The 18,754-nt window shown below is 49.6% G+C and overlaps 1 protein-coding gene across 8 annotated transcripts in view; it reads right to left on the bottom strand.

Moving 5' to 3' along the window:
* LOC142487239 (zona pellucida-binding protein 2-like) overlaps nucleotides 1-17,558 on the bottom strand; it is a 222,357-nt gene extending 204,799 nt beyond the window's left edge. For 6 of the 8 annotated variants that reach the window (XR_012799172.1, XR_012799173.1, XM_075586153.1 and 3 more), the window contains exons 1-2: nucleotides 17,366-17,558; nucleotides 525-680 (exon numbers count right to left, since the gene is read on the bottom strand). Coding sequence is in view for 6 of the 8 variants with exons in the window: in XM_075586153.1 (XP_075442268.1) it covers nucleotides 525-680; nucleotides 17,366-17,456 (247 nt within the window). In the remaining 2 variants the exon portion in view is untranslated. Of the gene's footprint in view, nucleotides 1-524; nucleotides 681-15,117; nucleotides 15,261-17,346 lie in introns of all 8 variants that reach the window. The other 2 variants (XM_075586151.1, XM_075586152.1) reach the window with 2 other exon arrangements.
* Between the last annotated feature and the right edge of the window lie 1,196 nt (nucleotides 17,559-18,754).

Here is an 18,754-nt window from a genome sequence, read left to right as displayed (position 1 = left end):
AGCAGCAATGGTTTTAGTACAGGTTTTTTTTTTGTTTACATGTCTTTACGTCATCGGGAGAGGACGTTGTGGCTTTCTATTGGTGACCCCAATGACCGTGTTTGCAGTCTGTGACCAAATTTGTACTTATTTTTATTTTGTGCAGGTTCTAACACCTAATAATATCTCCAGAATTCTAATCCAATTCTTGATCAATCTACTTCGAGTGACCATTGATGAGCTACACGGGACCCACTGGGTAAGGTAGGATTAAAACAGTTTTTACAATTTAAATGACAGTTATAAAAAAATAATACTAATTGAAGGCGGAAATACTTCCGTAAGAAATCTACCAAGAGTATTTGGTATTGAAGAAATATTTTCAACAAATAAACAAATAATAAAAATTGTTATCTTCTAAAGTCCGTTTTTGTAACTCCACATTGATCACTAACTTTTATATGTTTGTTATAAGCCCTTTGAATGAGCACACACTGGTAACATTAAAGGTGACTATTGCCAGTCAACAGTAATTATGAACATACCAATTTGTCCTTTAATTCCCATAATCTGCGGACTATCTTCTGAGGGTCTTTCTTTATCAGTGTTCAGATTCTCATTACTTATATCGGTTTTGCTTTCTTGTAGTTTCAATGTTTCACCTTGACCTGTGAATGTTGAACTTTTCATTTCTTGTAGAACTAAAAAGTAAAAGAACAAATATAACATGCATACATTACAGGTATAGATAGATATAATCGTTTTGCAATGAAAAATATACATTTTGTATCCTATTAGTATTTGGCAATTATCAATGGCATACTGTACAGTAGTTAACACTTAATATGTGAGGATATTTGCACTCCCAGTCTGTTCCTGTCACTTTGCAAAACATCCTGGAAAGTCTTTTTCGTGGCGCAGCATTCCTCAGGCATTGTATTATACCAACATTTATATTGTGAAATCACTTGTTCATGTTGTGAAGTCACTTGAGCTTTAATTTTTTGTTTTCACCTAATATTCTCTTACAGATTAGCTATACATCGGGCCCTTCTGCATGACTGTTGTAAGTCTAGTACATGTTGATCCAAAAAACAAAACGCCACTGGAATCATTGGGATTGTTTGCTTTGAAAAGTGTGGAGGGCTTTTTTTCACCAATAAGTGTCCTATTTGCAGCAGGAAAAGCTTTCATAAATAACTTCCAAAAATGTTAAAAATCCAAAAATGCCCACAACACTAGTGCGAGATCTAATCTCTCTGGCTTCCACTTCGTCTGGAATAGCACAAACATGTCTTCCCCTCATTCAGTCACCTGCATTGAAGACAACTGTATGTACTGTATATGTGTGTGAATATATATATATATATATATATACAGTAGAGGCAACATTTATTCTAACATTTGCCGTAAACTAGCCGGGTTACATTCTGGGTATGTGCTGGGTATGTGCTGGGTATGTGCTGGGTATGTTCTGGGCTAGTTTGAGGCACGTTTAAGGTATTTCTGCATTGACTAACGACCCATAGGATTAACACAGCAGGGATCCCTGGCAGTCCAATTCAGTTTGAATGGGACTGCCAGGGACCCCCGCTGTTAATCTGATAGGCCATTAATCAATGCAGAAATGCTTGGGCTAGTTTAAGGAAAGTTTAAGGCATGTATTCAGAATGTACCTGGGTGTTTCCTGGGTTTTTGGGGGAATTGCCACTGGTTTTTGTTCGAATAAGAGTTGCCTCTACTGTGTGTATATATATATATATATATATATATATATATATATACACATACACAAGCTTAGTCACAGTTAATACAGTTAATTACAAGCTTGTCACGGTAGCTTATGACAGGCTGTAATTTACACCAAAACTATATATAAATATATATATACCTGGGTTTGAACTGGGACGAGACTTAGATATAACAAATTGTATTTATTCCTTAGGATAGGTGAACACACAAAACACAGACAGCTGTCTGTGGGTGGTTTTCTGGGTATGCACCTTAACCCTGGCTGTGCTCAAAGCTGTGACCATGCAGCAAGCTTAAGCCTATAGGGAACCATGTTAAAAATGGTTTTTGAGGCAAAAAGTGACACCGTGTGCTCATTTGCATGTCATTTCCCAGAATCCCTTGCTGCAGTGGAAGTGCTGTATGCTGGGTGATGATGGGGAAAGGCGGGGTTGCAGACCTGCCTAAGACATGCAGATGAGCATACAGTTGTATTTGCTGTATGTGTTGTATATATATATATAACATAAAGGTTCCCAGCACACCAAAGAAAAATGAACTAATGAAGGATCAGCCAAAAATCAAATTTAATTAAAACATATACGATGCATATAAGGTCAAACAGCAACAAAGGGACAACGTGTATATAGGGGGACAGAGGCAAAGACAGGGATGGGGAAGGAGAGGGAAGGAGAGGAAGAAAAAAACACGAGAAATAAAAAGTGCAGGGCAAGGGGGGCAACGTAACATTTCGGTGTACACCTGGTACTTCGGTCTACCTGGGAACGGGCCAGAATAAGGGGTCTGTACCCCGAAACGTTACGTTGTCCCACTTGCCCTGCACTTTTTATTTCTTTTTTCTGCTCTGTTTGGCAGACATTATCCCCTGCATCCCCGTCGACGGATATTTACATCGTGACGTCACGCTCGCGATCTCGCGAGATTGGAGGACTAGCAGAGAGGAACCTGAAGGCAGCTGGGGATACAATTGTATCAACACGCGGAGTCTCGACGTTCCATGTGGAGCCAGGGAAGACCGCCAAACAGAGCAGCTGGAAGGAGAGGATTTATATATCCTACACGCATGATTTATCTGCTACTTTAGACTTCATCTACAGTTATTAGCAATTGTCCCTAGTCTATTTAATTCTGGCATTCTGTGTATTAGCTATTTATCATTGTTTTTCGCCTGTGTTTTCTCCTATATATAATATATATATAATATATATATATATATATATATATATATATATATATATAAAAATATATATATATATATATATATATATATATATATTATATATATATATCCTGTGGCAGGACGGCCTCGCGGCGGGGTCAGTAAGACGCTTGACACGATGGGAAACTTTAAACACTGGTGGTTTATTAGCCACAACCAAAATAAGTACGGGTGCACTGTCCCTTTAAGAAACTACTTTCTTGCAAATTAAAGCCTAGTCCCGTTAGGGACACTAACTCACTTCTTGAGCCCTTACTAACCGGACAGCCAGCTAATCTGGTCATGCCCAAAACATGCTACACAAATGATAACCAATAAGCATAATAAGAATAAAGTCTTATCTGTTTCAGCTCCAAACAGCAAACAGGAACACGGTTCCGGGGAGCAGGCTGTGTCCAGCCTCGCAGCAATCTGTATCTTTATCCTGGGTTGGGGTCCCAGCTGGTCCCAGCAGCCTAGCTCCTCGCAGGACTGGGGACCAGAGCAACAGCAACGGCTTCCCAGCCGGGAGAGTTCTCTCCACCTTCCTGTGGAAAAACAAGCTCACCTTGTGTGAGCAACTTCCTGCTTTTTAAAGCACTTGTTTCACTGATAGTTCAGCCCCTCTTTAATTAGGCTGCAGCTGTGCTTTCTCTTTCTGAGGAGATTAACACTCAGTGATCTGGCTGCAGCATCTCTCCATTCACTGTCACAGCCTACTGAGTCAGTGACTCTGTCACATATCCCTCTCCCCAGCGAAACATTGTCCTGTGGAGCGGCCCGTGCACCATTCCCGTGCACCAGCATCTTCGTCGCCAATGTCTGACGTTGGCCCTTCCCTCCCCCTTTTTTTTTTCTTGCCTTCCAATTTAGGCATTTTCTTTTTGGGGTAATTACCAGGTCATCTGGGCCTGAGGACTGGTACCTCACTATCTCCTTTAATTCAGATGCAAGACTGAAATCTTGTAAAACTATGGAGTCCTCCAAGGCTTGTTTGGCTTCGTTAAGCTGCACTCTTAAATCTGCAATCTTTAACTGTAATTTCCTTGATTTCGCGGCATCCGCTGGTATATCCACGCTAACAATTGGCTCTCGCAGCTCAGAGACTATTTCTGCCACAATCTGAATTCTCCGGTCATCATCTTTAACAATACGGAGCAATAATTCCACTAGACACGTTATAAGGGAAGTTGGTGTATTAGGTATCACAAGCATCTCTTGTAGGAGAGCAAGAAGGCGTTTCCTGCCTCCTTCTTCACTGGTATCTAGACAGCCGACTATAAGAATCAGCTGCTGACCTATAAATTCTTTAATCAGCATGGCTTCAATTTGTGTCATATCCGCTTTTTGTTCTTCTGTGAGAACAGCAGGGTTTTGAAGATAACTTAAGAGATAGTCTGCATAGACAGCGGGCTCTGGTAAAACATGTTCCAGTGCAGCCTCCCCTTCATCATCCTTTGACTTTATCTCTACCGCCACCTTTTCCTTGGACTGCTTCAGTGACCCAAACGTCTGTCTTGGGCTTATAAGCTTTTCCTCCAGCTTCATCTGAGAAACCTCCTGCTGGGCAGCAGTAGAGTCCAACGTAGCGTCCCGCTCAGACTTTAGAGACTCGAGCTCCTTGCCTAGGTCACACTTTTGTTTCTCCGCCATCCTGCGGCCAGCCCACTCAGACTCCAGGTCCTTCCTCAGGTCTTGAAGCAGTCCTTCTGCCTTTCTTCTTTCACTCAGTACGGCTGCTAGTTCATCTTCGTTAGAATTGAGTCGCGATTCTATGTCTCCTAGCAGACTCAGAGCAAGGCTTAAATCTGTCTCTCTTTCTTTATTCTGGACCTGCACCTGCTGGTGCTCCTCCCGGACCTTGTCTAGCTCCAGCTGTAGCCGGGCCCCCTCATTGGTCGTGTAGTCCAGCCGCTTGTGGATATCAGCCATCTCAGTTTCATGGTGCAACATCAGGCAGGCCACCTGACGGACGGACACCTCCTCCGTCTTGGCGCGCTGCGTCTCGTGCTCAGCCATCTGCGTTTGCAGCTCTTCAATCTGATGCTGCCAGTCCCCTCTCAGGGTCTTCACCTCTTCCCGGTGCTAACTCTGGGTTTGCATCAACGCCTCCACCATCTTTTTGACCTCTGCAGTTCTTGTCGCCAGTATCGCTGTTGTTTCTGTCTTCCAGGCTTCTTTCTCCTTGGCATACTGACTCATGGAGATGGATTTGCCTCTCTGCTTCTCCAGCTCTTGCTCCAGTCTTTGGACCTTCTCATGTTCCCTCTCACACAGAGTCACCTGGCTTCTAAGCTCCGCCTCCAGCGATGCTCTTGTGGCGCTCAACGTGATCTTCAGCTGCTCCAGGGCGAGGCATTCTTTTTCCAGCATTTTCTCTGCATTCTGCAGAGCAGCCTGTACTTCATTTTTTTCTTGCGCCAATTGCGTCTTCACTTTCTGCGCTTGGTGAAGCTTCTCAGTCCCATCACTGACCTGACCAGTCAGGTTTAAAACCTCTTCCTTCATGTTTATATTCTCCATTTTCACAGTCTCTATATCCCTTAGAACCGTCTCATTGGCTTTCTTCAAAGTACCCAGCTCTGCCCCTAGCGATGCTCTTGTGGCGTACAGCGTGGCCCTCAGTTCCTCATGCTGTTCTGTGGGGACATACTGGGTACTCAGCCGTTCCTGTAGCACTCGCTGCTTCTCCTTGGCTGCTTGCAGACTTGCATGTAGCTCTTGCAGCTGGCTCTGCCATCAGTGCGTTGCCTGTGTGTGCTGCTGCAGGGAGACACGTTGCATCCTCTCTGCATTCTGCAGTGCTTCCTGCACCTCTAGCTTTTCCTGGATCAATTGCTTCTCCACTTTTCCTGCTTGGTGGAGCTTCTTATCACCTTTACTGATTTGATCAGTCAAGTCTGAATTTTTCTGCATCAGACTTACATTCTCCTTCTTTACAGTCTCTAAATCCCTCAGGGCATTCTCATGGGTTTCCTTCAACATACCCAGCTCTGTGTTTAGACTGTGGCCCTCCTGGCGTGAGAGTTCCAGCTCTGTTTTGAGCGTGCTAGCTTCTTGGTGAGAAACTTCTAAGTCTTTGATGAAGTTTTGCACATCTCTCTGGGACATCTGATAGCATAGTCTCCAGTCAGGACTTGTTCTCTCTGATTCCATGTTAGCAATTGCGGTGTTGGCCTTATTCAAACTTGTCTTCAGCTCCTCCAACTCACTCCGTAAGAGACGCTCTGTTTTCTTTAACTCCTCATACTCAAGTATAGCTGGGAGTATACACCTCTGTACCTCAGCATTAGCTTCTCGCTCCCTATTCAATTGTTTCTGCAAGACATCATAATCACGCTGGGCAGTTTGGAGTGCAGAAATTAAGGCCTCTTTTCCCTGGACCAAGGATTCAGCTTCCCTTTGCTCCTCCTTTTCCTTTGCCACCGTTCCTGTGACAATTCTGCCCATCACTCCGGTCTGCAGCACATCTTGGTGGCTTGCTGACGCCTGTTGTCCTGATATCGCAGGCTCAAGTGGTTCAGTCACTTCCTCTGTGACTTGACAAATATTTTTATTTTTCTTCTTTCTCTTTGTTTTATTAGTTCCAGAGACATCAGTGGTACTGGGCACACACACACTGGACACTTTTGCAGCTTTCATCTGCGGGTACGTCTCTCTTCTCGGGGCCACATATGTGTCGTCATCATAATCATCATATGGCCTGAAGGGACACTGTTTTGTATGGTTAAGTACATTGCAAAACTGACACATGACGGCGGCCATTTTAAAACCCCGTTTTTTTTTTTGTTTTTTTTTCCACACCCGACGAGGCAGACTTTGCACAACACACGTAAGTTGTTCTTGCTTTACAATATTTGAACCTTCTGGGTTCTTCTTAGGGCAACTTCTTTGCAAAAATCCATTTTCACTTTCTTTTTTTACCAGACAGGGCAAACTTTACCTCACAGCACTTGCTAGCTGCAAATTCACTCACTTCAGCAAAAGGCATTAGCTTTACACAGCAATCCTTTCATACCCGACGGGGCAAAATTTACACTCAGCGCTTGCTAGCTGTAACTTCCATGTTCAGCAAAAAATCATTTTTTTTTTTCCGCTTGAGTTCAGTGTCTCAACACATCTTCATCTACTGACCCCCAGAGGCGTAGCATCCCACTTCTGACACCACCTGTGGCAGGACGGCCTCGTGGCGGGGTCAGTAAGACGCTTGACATGATGGGAAACTTTAAACACTAGTGGTTTATTAGCCACAACCAAAATAAGTACGGGTGCACTGTCCCTTTAAGAAACTACTTTCTTGCAAATTAAAGCCTAGTCCCGTTAGGGACACTAACTCACTTCTTGAGCCCTTACTAACCGGACAGCCAGCTAATCTGGTCATGCCCAAAACATGCTACACAAACGATAACCAATAAGCATAATAAGAATAAAGTCTTATCTGTTTCAGCTCCAAACAGCAAACAGGAACACGGTTCCAGGGAGCAGGCTGTGTCCAGCCTCGCAGCAATCTGTATCTTTATCCTGGGTTGGGGTCCCAGCTGGTCCCAGCAGCCTAGCTCCTCGCAGGACTGGGGACCAGAGCAACAGCAACGGCTTCCCAGCCGGGAGAGTTCTCTCCACCTTCCTGTGGAAAAACAAGCTCACCTTGTGTGAGCAACTTCCTGCTTTTTAAAGCACTTGTTTCACTGATAGTTCAGCCCCTGTTTAATTAGGCTGCAGCTGTGCTTTCTCTGTCTGAGGAGATTAACACTCAGTGATCTGGCTGCAGCATCTCTCTATTCACTGTCACAGCCTACTGAGTCAGTGACTCTGTCACAATATATATATATATACAGTGTTCGACAAATCACCCAAAAATCTACTCGCCCAACCAAAAAATCTACTCGCCACCTAGTCCCGCCCCCAACCCCGTCCCTAGTCCCACCCCCAACCCTAGTCCCCGCCCCCAACCCCGCTTTAAAATAAAATATATAAATAAAAATAGGGTGTGGGGGGGAGAGAGAGGGTGTGGGGGGGAGAGAGAGGGTGTGGGGGGGGAGAGAGAGGGTGTGGGGGGGAGAGAGAGAGGGTGTGGGGGGGGGAGAGAGAGGGTGTGGGGGGGAGAGAGAGGGTGTGGGGGGGGGAGGGGGTGTGGGGGGGGAGAGGGGGTGTGGGGGGGAGAGAGAGGGTGTGGGGGGGGAGAGAGAGGGTGTGGGGGGGAGAGAGAGGGTGTGGGGGGAGAGAAAGGGTGTGGGGGGGAGAGAGAGTGTGTGGGGGGAGAGAGAGGGTGTGGGGGGGGACAGAGAGGGTGTGGGGGGGACAGAGAGGGTGTGGGGGGGACAGAGAGGGTGTGGGGGAGAGAGAGGGTGTGGGGGAGAGAGAGGGTGTGGGGGGAGAGACACAGAGGGGAGAAACGGTGGGTGACACACACAGAGGGTGGGTGATACACAGAGAGAGGGTGACTGACTGACTGGGGGGGGGGTGGTGACTGATTGGGGGGGGTGGTGACTGATTGGGGGGGTGGTGACTGATTTGGGGGGTACCTCTTGTGTCACACACATACACATGCTCCCATACACACATACACATGCTCCCATACACACATACACTTGCTCCCATACACTTGCTCCCATATACACATACATACACTTGCTGCCATACACATGCTGCCATACACTTGCTCCCATACACACATACATACACTTGCTCCCATACACATGCTGCCATACACTTGCTTCCATACACACATACACTTGCTCCCATACACTTGCTTCCATACACACATACACTTGCTCCCATACACTTGCTTCCATACACACATACATACACATGCTCACATACACATGCTCACATACACATGCTCACATACACACACACACACACACACACACACGCTCACACACACACGGGGGGAAGGAAAGGCCGCGACCAGCACCACCACCACGCTCCTCCCCCACCCATCCGCGTCCATCTCCCGCTCGTGGGGGGGGGGGGGGGCAGGCCGACAACCCCTCCCCCATACCTTACGCGGGCATATTGGAAGCTTTGGGGAGGCAGGGTGGGGGGGAGGCACGTGGCGAGGTATCCCCCAGGGGACAGTCAGCCCCGCAGTGGCCGCCACTATCCTGCTCTCCTCGCCGGCATGTCTTCACAATGCGCGGCCAAGCAGCTATGCAGACTTCCCCCCAGCCCGCGGCGGCATGAAGCTAGCAGGCGGGGAGGCGGCAGGGTAGGTGGGAGTCATGTGGTGAGGGCCGAGGCCGCCCCCCCCCCCCGCACGCCAACCAGGCTGCAGCAGTGGGGACCTCCCGCCCCGGGCAGCGATCGGTGGATCGAGGGGGAAGGGGACAGGAGCAGAGGACAGGAGGAGGGGAAGGGGATAGGAGCAGGGGAATGGGACAGGAGGAGGGGAAGGGGACAGGAGCAGGGGACAGGTGCAGGGGACAGGAGCAGGGGACAGGAGAAGGGGACAGGAGCAGGGGAATGGGACAGGAGAGCTGCCGCGGTGGGGAGTAGGGAGCCATGTGGGGACCAGGGTGATCGCAGGTAAGGAGCAGAGGGGCCGCAGCATGGCGTGTACTTACTTTTGATGTCCGGGCAGAAAGAATGGCCGCTCGTTGGGGGCGGGCTCATATAGAGCCTGGCCGCGCGGCCACAAAGCCTGGGAGCGCGCACCAATCAGGAGTCAGGTAGGGGGAGTTTTTTTATTTATTTATTTTTCAGCGCGAGCAGGGAAAATTTGAGCGCGAACGGGGGAAATTTAAAAAAAAAACACGTGTGCTGCTTGGGCCAATATTTACACGCCCGGGGGTTAAATCCACCCGCCCCGGGCGAGTAAATGTATAGGATTGTCGAACACTGTATATATATATATATATATAATATATATATATATATATAATCATATAATAAAGAACAATAGGCACTCCGTCTGGGAAATCAATAAGGTGGGTGCAAATCCTTCTATGGTACAAATAGGCAATACGATACCGTGTGGCGACGAATATCTGAGGCATCACTCCAAATGGTTGTCAAAAGAATATATTGTATTAACAAGACATCATTCCAACGTTTCGGTCCGCGTGCGGGACCTTTATCAAGGTGATATCATATACTAAGTAGTTACTTAGTCAACAGACCCAGGTTGTTTACACATGCCAGTATCACACTAGACATGAGATGCGGCTAGTCGTATGCTCAGACAGCATGTTCCTTTATTTGACCGCACTTTGTGCCTTCAGCAGTGCGTGGTTCACTATCCCCCACATCGCGGGACACCAGGGCTTCCTTCGGGGAGCCCTGGGCACGCACGCCGTGCGCGCACGCTCCCGATGAAGCGTGACCGCGCATCGGTGACGCGCGGCACGCCGAGGGGATTCGGCATCAAAGCCGGGAAACCTCCCGGCTTGCGGCTCGAGCCAAGTTCGAATAAAGTGTGCCGCCTCTGTACACATCTGCAGTGGTGTATCTGTGCACGTGCAGTACCCATGACAACCACTGGTGTCTGCTACATTTAAAGAGTTGAGCCATAGCACACATGTGGTTGCCTTGACAACCGGGCATGCTGATGCAGCATCAGTTTGTATACATGCAATCACACTGAGAGCTTGGGCTTGATCATGTGACTTGGATTCCCCAATAGGAGTACAGACATGGAGTTGGAGCATAATCTAATTAGATTGTATTATGCACAGCAGCTTTGTCATCCGATGATGATGCTTTTTGATGATGTGGAGATGTTTGTGTCACTTGGGTGTTGGGGTATACAAGTCACTCACTGTCCTGTGTCTGTTGCACCACCCTGAGGAAGATCCCCCTGTGGGATTGAAACGTTGGACTTCTGTGCTTTGTGTTTTAATACACTTACTGAATTTACCTGCCTGAGTGCTGTCTCCTTTTTGCCATCTGATTGGTCCGTGGGTCCGCCAGCCCCCCCCTCCCCACCTCTCATTGGCCAAGAGGTACGCTCCACTGTGACACACACATACACACACACAGACATTGGTCCCTGTGTCCGCCCGCCCATAGTTAACCTCCCACACGACTCTCATTGGCCAAAAGGTACAGTGACATTACTGACACACACCTACTTCACTGTCACACACTCACACTGACACACCATACCCACAGAGAACCCCTGCGGAGTCCTTGGTAAGTTTAATCCATCTCACACTGTCACCCGTCTACACACACACTCACACCTGAGACTATCACCCCTGTATAATATTTAACCTTCCTGCCTGCTCCACACTCCCTCTGGCTGCACTCTCCCTTCACTTAGCAGCGCAGCTGGCTTCTTCACCTACTAAAAACGGCCGCCATAGCAACACTCCCCCTGCCTGCACTTTCCCTTCACTTAGAAAAGCTCCGCACACACGCCCGCCCGGGCTCTCCCTTCACTTTAAAAAATCCATACCGTCGCCCCGCTGTAATCAACGCCCTCCACACCACACCTCCGTCCTCTTCACCTCTGCACACACGCCCGCCCTCTGCCTGCACTCTCCCTTCACTTAGCAGCGCAGTTAGCCGCGCAGCTTGGTTCTTCACGTAATAAAAATGCATAGAACACACGGCCGCCATAGCCTACACTCTCCCTTAACTTAGAAAAGCTCCGCACACACACCCGCCGGACTATCCCTTCGCTTTGAAAAATGCATACCGTCGCCCCGCTGTAATCAACGCCCTCCACACCACACCTCCGTCCTACGCACGCTGCATAAAAAAATTCGCATTCACAATCTTTACAGCTACGCACTTCTCATAATAAAAATATCACCATCCACAAAATGTCCGCCTTCAACTGCCTTCCCACTTCACATACTGTAATTCCCATTACAAAATGGCCGCACGCCTATGCCTTCCCGCCACTATCACCTACGCACTCTTAATTTCCATTTCAAAATAGCCGCCCGCCTATGCTTTCACTTCACCTTGACCCTTCACCTAATTCAAACGCCACCTACGCACACACTGTTTATGTTATTCTTCACATTTACACATTTTCCCCTTCACCCAATAAAAATTTTAAACATCACTACATTTCACCCTTCCCGCGCACGCACTTTTCATTGCCACCTTCACGTTCACCTTCCACTAATTTACAAATGTTTTCCCTTAACATAATAAAATTAAATTCTTTACCACCACCATTTCATCCCTCCACGATCCTCTCTCAACTACAAACTATTTTTTTTCACAACTTTACGCACCAACATTACCGTAATATAATACTTTACAAAACACACACACATTGCACACTTCACCTACGCAATCTTAATTCCACCTTCACGTTCACACTATTTCATACCAATCAGTACACATTTCTGCCTTCCTTCACCCCAGCTCAGCACACACATTACATTTATACATTCACCCTCCTTCACGCACGCTCAACATACATTACCCTCACCAGTACCATCACGGACGCTAATGATCTCCGTCTGCGCTCCGCACGGCCATGTCTCTCACTCGGACCAATCTCTATTTCCTCTACTCTCCAGCCCTATGCTTAGCCTCATGCACAACACGCATGTCGCGCCGCCGCACTATTTCTTTCCACATGACCTCAGTGTCCGAGAACAAATAAAATATTACTACAAACTCCCTCTGAATTAATTTATTTTATCTATTTAAATTCCGGCCAACGCCAGGTCTCTCATATACTGTCCCACCCCCCTCCTGTCCACTGTCCCCCCTCCTGTCCACTGTCCCTCCCCCCCCTCCTGTCCACTGTCCCTCCCCCCCTCCTGTCCACTGTCCCTCCCCCCTCCTGTCCACTGTCCCTCTCCCCCCTCCTGTCACTGTCCCTCCCTCCTCCCCTCCTGTCCACTGTCCCTCCCTCCCCCCTCCTGTCCACTGTCCCTCCCCCCACCCCCTCCTGTCCACTGTCCCTCCCTCCCTGCTGGGGGGGAAGGGGGAATGGAGAAAGAGGGGGAGCACAGAAATAGGGGGAGAGGAGGGAGCGGGGAAATTTAACTCCCGGGCAACGCCGGGTCTCTCAGCTAGTATATATATATTTACACACTCACATCTTAATTCCCACCTTCACGTTCACTATTTCATACCAATCAGTACACATTTCTGCCTTCCTTCACCCCAGCTCAGCACACACATTACATTTATACATTCACCCTCCTTCACGCACGCTCAACATACATTACCCTCACCAGTACCATCACGGACGCTAATGATCTCCGTCTGCGCTCCGCACGGCCATGTCTCTCACTCGGACCAATCTCTATTTCCTCTACTCTACAGCCCCTATGCTTAGCCTCATGCACAACACGCATGTCGCGCCGCCGCACTATTTCTTTCCACATGACCTCAGTGTCCGAGAACAAATAAATAAAATATTACTACAAACTCCCTCTGAATTAATTTATTTTATCTATTTAAATTCCGGCCAACGCCAGGTCTCTCATATACTGTCCCACCCCCCTCCTGTCCACTGTCCCCCCCCTCCTGTCCACTGTCCCCCCCTCCTGTCCACTGTCCCCCCCCTCCTGTCCACTGTCCCTCCCCCCTCCTATCCACTGTCCCTCCCCCCCTCCTGTCCACTGTCCCTCCCCCCTCCAGTCACTGTGCCTCCCTCCCCCCTCCTGTCCACTGTCCCTCCCTCCCCCTCCTGTCCACTGTCCCTCCCCCCACCCCCTCCTGTCCACTGTCCCTCCCTCCCTCTGGGGGGGAAGGGGGAACGGAGAAAGAGGGGGAGCACAGAAATAGGGGGAGAGGAGGGAGCGGGAAATTTAACTCCCAGGCAACGCCGGGTCTCTCAGCTAGTATATATATATTTACACACACACACACACACACAAAAGATCACTTGTGAGCATATACACATGTCTAACATACACTAACATATACCTAGCTTTCACTGCAGCAAGGGATTCTGAGAAATTACACTTTTTTATTGGCTATATGCTATACTGTACGGTGGAGGTTTCTTGTTGCCTTTTTCACCCACCATAACGTAAAATGTGATGGTGTGTATATATATATACACACAGTGTTCGACAAATCCGGTCGCCCAGGCGATTGGATTTGACCCCGTGGCGACCTCCTCATGCCGCCCAAGCAGCGCACGAAATTTTCCCGCTTGCGCTAAATGAGCCCGCGCTTCTACGGGCATATTTTCCTCCTTCTCCAACTGCAATGGCCGCATGGCATCAGACGCCGCGTTGCCATGCCAACATAACGCTCCTGACGTCACGCAGCGTCAAGGAGCTGAGGAGGCACCGATTGGAGCCCTGGCACCTGCCCGCACCTCCCACCCGGCTTCACATCCTCCCGCCAGGCTGCCCGACCTCCCGCCTGGCTTCACATCCTCCCGCACCTCCCGCCCGACCCCCCTGCCCGGCTTCGCAGCTGGCCGTATGTGGAGGACATGCAAGCCCTGGATGAACTGCTGCACAGGTGGGCCTCCTCCCTTCCAATAATAAGTGAGTGTGTCTGTGAGTGTGTGTGTGTGTCTGTGAGTGTGTGTTTGTCTGTGAGTCTGAGTGTGTCACCATCTCCCTGTCACCCTCTCCCTGTCACCCTAACCCTGTCACCCTAACCCTGTCACCCTAACCCTGTCACCCTAACCCTGTCACTCTAACCCTGCCATCCTCTCCCCGTCACCCTCTCCCTGTTTCTGTCACCCACACTCTCTCTCTCTGTCACCCACACTCTCTCACACTCTGGATCTGGATATCTTATTTACCCTGTATATCTTAACTGCCCTATACCTACACCGAAATAACCTATATTGCTTTCTTCCAGATCTAACTCTCAAGGTTCACATCGTAGACATCGGAACCCCCTCCCTTACCCAGAAGACAGGTAGGGAACACCTCCCCTCTAATGTATAACATTGCGGGAATGAGGGTTGCTGGACTTTGAGGGACTGCGGATCAGGTAAGATCCCAGGCGGGATTGCTGCTTTCGATATTGTGAAGCAGGGGCGTTCAGACACTGGTTAAGGGGTTCAGGAAACTAGTCATTCACACCTGGCTTTTTTTTCTAGATCCGACATTTACTCACACACACGTAACAAGGACTAATTGTATATATACACATACGCACGCACACTTTATTTTTATTTTTAAATCAGGTACAACCCATTCAGAAATGTGTTAAAATACATCAAGTAGACTAAATTGTTAACAAGTAAAACTTTGAAGACAAAATACTAATTTAGAGAATGGAAAAATAGTAATACATTTACTTACCAATTTTTTTTCTTTTAGTTCACTATAGCAGATATATGCATATGAGATTTGTCCCTTCCCTGCTGTTGCTATGCAAGATCTATGATTTTCATAACAAAAATATTTTCCTTCCCATCCGTTTGTACCATCTTCTTACAGAGACACTGGAAAAGACAATGTATACTGAAAAGACATACTGTACTGTATAATTTATTTATTTTTTTAACAAAAATTTAAAAATAAATAAATATCACAGCATACAAATAGTAGCCCTCTACTAAAGCCTTCTTATATTGTAGTTATCATAAAAAGAAAAGGTAATTCTTTCTTAGCCTTAGATGGTATACACTGCTATGGAGAACTAGAAGAGAAAAAATACCTGTAATTAAAATGTTATGTTTCCATTCTAGTACACAATAATCATATATAACTTCCCAATGCAGTGGCACGAAAAATAAATGCCATGCAAACGTATTTCGGGAAAATGCCACTACAGCCCTTTAAATTGGACAAAATTCCTTGAAATTGGCTTTCCAGACTAAGTACACAGGCATCTCCCTCAGCAAACAAAATTACTGACAAATCTCTGGCCATTAGATGGCTACATCATTGTTTTGTTGCTTCCTAATGCATAGCTGTCATGACAATGTCATGAGATATTATGTATTTTAATTAAAGAAATAAACAGCACAAAATACTACGTTTCGATCCGCACAGAGGGCTCCTCATCAGGGGTGTGCACACGGCTCGAAACGTAGTATTTTGTGCTGTTTATTTCTTTAATACAATTACTTTGAATTATACTTTTGAGTGCTGTCGTCTTTGTGCCATCATTCCTGCTGGTAACATATACCTGTATTAGTTTATGGCCACAGCACCAGACCTATCAAGTTTAGTTACTGGAGTGCTGGTTACCTTCCTTCTCATATATATACATATACACACATACACAAATAAAAAAACAGAGAAGCCCAAAGCTACACCCAATATGACAAAATATATAGTGAAATACCTATATATCTCTTGAAAAAAAGGGTCATTTAGTTAAAGCCTTTGGCCAAAGCATTTTAAGCCTGCAAGCCACTTCAAGGCATGACCTAACACTGATTACAATTCTTATTTACATCTATAGTTAGAGGAAGAATGATCCTGGGATTGGATCTGTCACAACCATATGCATGTCAAAGAAAGAACTGCTTACTTGGAAAGTGGGGAGGGGTGAGCTTAAACCCTGGAAGGGAGGAGCCACTGACCTCCAAAACAGCTGAGACCAGCTGGACAAAGTTAATAAATGACGTTGTGGCTGCGCCCCCAGACAAGCGTGCACCTAGACCGGGCCCAGTACCTGCCTCGCCGCGCATTTGGCAGCTGCGCTCTACGACGAGTTTTCTCAAATACAAAAAAAATTGTATTTGGAACCCCCGATGGATGTGTGGCCAATGAGGCCCCTGAAAAAACCCCACCACACCCCCTCCCAAGACCGCAGATCGCGGTGAAGCACTGTGCACGCGCCACCCCCCGCCAGGCGCACGTGCTACAGTGCTGACTGGGACAGCAGTCTTAGGCTTCTCGTGCGCGGTGACGTCACACGCTCGGCGATTGGTGGCCGGCTAGGTATGTGCGGGGGGGGGGGTGTCAGTGAGCCATGACATCACGAAGCTGGTTCGCCCTCATTGGGCAGCTAAGCGCCGTGCATGCGCGGGCGTTCACTCACGCTGGCCGCACACATTGCAGCAATGTTTCATCGCGGCCAGCGTGAGCGGAAGCACCCGCTCAGTGCCATCCTGGACGAGGCCTTAGATAAAGGGAAATACTGACAGGAGGATCAAAAGCTGCAATTAGGCTGCGGCCAGGGTGGTGCTGAGCGTGCAGGGACTCATGCGCGGCTGCGCAAGCAAGCAGCAAATTCAAATTTGCTTGCTTGGCAAGCAGATAAGCGCCGCGCATGCGCTTGCTCACGCTGACCACACACATTGCTGCAATGTTTAATTGCGGCCAGCGTGAGCACGCTTACCACGATGAGACACATTGCGACAATGTGTGTGGCCATCTTGCGCAAGCGCATGCGGCGCTTAGCTGCTTGCCAAGCAAGCAAATTTGAATTTGCTGCTCGCAAGCGCATCACGTGAGCGGTTTGCCCAATGAGGGCGAACCAGCTCCATGACATCGTGGCCTCGTCCCCAGACGCGCGCGCACCTAGCCGGCCGCGATTCGCCTGGCCGAGCAGGGCACAGTGCGCATGTTCACTACCTGTCCCCTCCTGTGCTACCTGCGTCTTGTCCCTCATAGCTGGAGTCCATGTCCTGGATCAGGGGGCCCTCAGCAACCACAATGATGCAGATCAGGAGGAGCCGAGGCATCTTGTGGTAGTGACCTTGCGTTTCCCGCCCCGCACTGCGAAGGGAGGGGGGGGAGGTGTGAGCACCACGAGGGAGGGGGGGGGAAGGTGTGAGCACCACGAGGGCGGGGGGGAAGGAGTGAGCACCACGAGGGAGGGGGGGGGGGAAGGTGTGAGCACCACGACGGAGGGGGGGGAGGTGTGAGCACCACGAGGGAGGGGGGGGAAGGTGTGAGCACCACGAGGGAAGGGGGGGGAAGGTGTGAGCACCACGACGGAGGGGGGGGAAGGTGTGAGCACCACGAGGGAGGGGGGGGAAGGTGTGAGCACCACGAGGGAAGGGGGGGGAAGGTGTGAGCACCACGAGGGAGGGGGGGGAAGGTGTGAGCACCACGAGGGAGGGGGGGGGAAGGTGTGAGCACCACGAGGGAGGGGGGGGGGGGAAGGTGTGAGCACCACGACGGAGGGGGGGGGGAGGTGTGAGCACCACGAGGGAGGGGGGGGAAGGTGTGAGCACCACGAGGGAAGGGGGGGGAAGGTGTGAGCACCACGACGGAGGGGGGGGAAGGTGTGAGCACAACGAGGGAGGGGGGGGAAGGTGTGAGCACCACGAGGGAAGGGGGGGGAAGGTGTGAGCACCACGAGGGAGGGGGGGGAAGGTGTGAGCACCACGAGGGAGGGGGGGGGGAAGGTGTGAGCACCACGAGGGAGGGGGGGGAAGGAGTGAGCACCACGAGGGAGGGGGGGGGAAGGAGTGAGCACCACGAGGGAGGGGGGGAAGGAGTGAGCACCACGAGGGAGGGGGGGGAAGGTGTGAGCACCACGAGGGAGGGGGGAAGGTGTGAGCACCACGAGGGAGGGGGGGGAAGGTGTGAGCACCACGAGGGAGGGGGGGGGGTGGAAGGTGTGAGCACCACGAGGGAGGGGGGGGGAAGGTGTGAGCACCACGAGGGAGGGAGGGGGGAAGGTGTGAGCACCACGAGGGTGGGGGAAGGAGTGAGCACCACGAGGGAGGGGGGGGGAAGGTGTGAGCACCACGAGGGAGGGGGGGGGGAAGGTGTGAGCACCACGAGGGAGGGGGGGGGGGGAAGGTGTGAGCACCACGAGGGAGGGGGGGAAGGAGTGAGCACCACGAGGGAGGGGGGGAAGGAGTGAGCACCACGAGGGAGGGGGGAAGGAGTGAGCACCACGAGGGAGGGGGGGGAAGGAGTGAGCACCACGAGGGAGGGGGGGGAAGGTGTGAGCAACACGAGGGAGGGGGGGAAGCTGTGAGCACCACGAGGGAGGGGGGGAAGGTGTGAGCACCACGAGGGAGGGGGG

This window comes from Ascaphus truei, chromosome 2 (genome assembly GCF_040206685.1).
Source record: "Ascaphus truei isolate aAscTru1 chromosome 2, aAscTru1.hap1, whole genome shotgun sequence".
Taxonomy (NCBI): Eukaryota; Metazoa; Chordata; class Amphibia; order Anura; family Ascaphidae; genus Ascaphus; species Ascaphus truei.
Note: the sequence above shows the minus strand (reverse complement) of the source record. Positions and strands in the feature narration are given on the sequence as shown.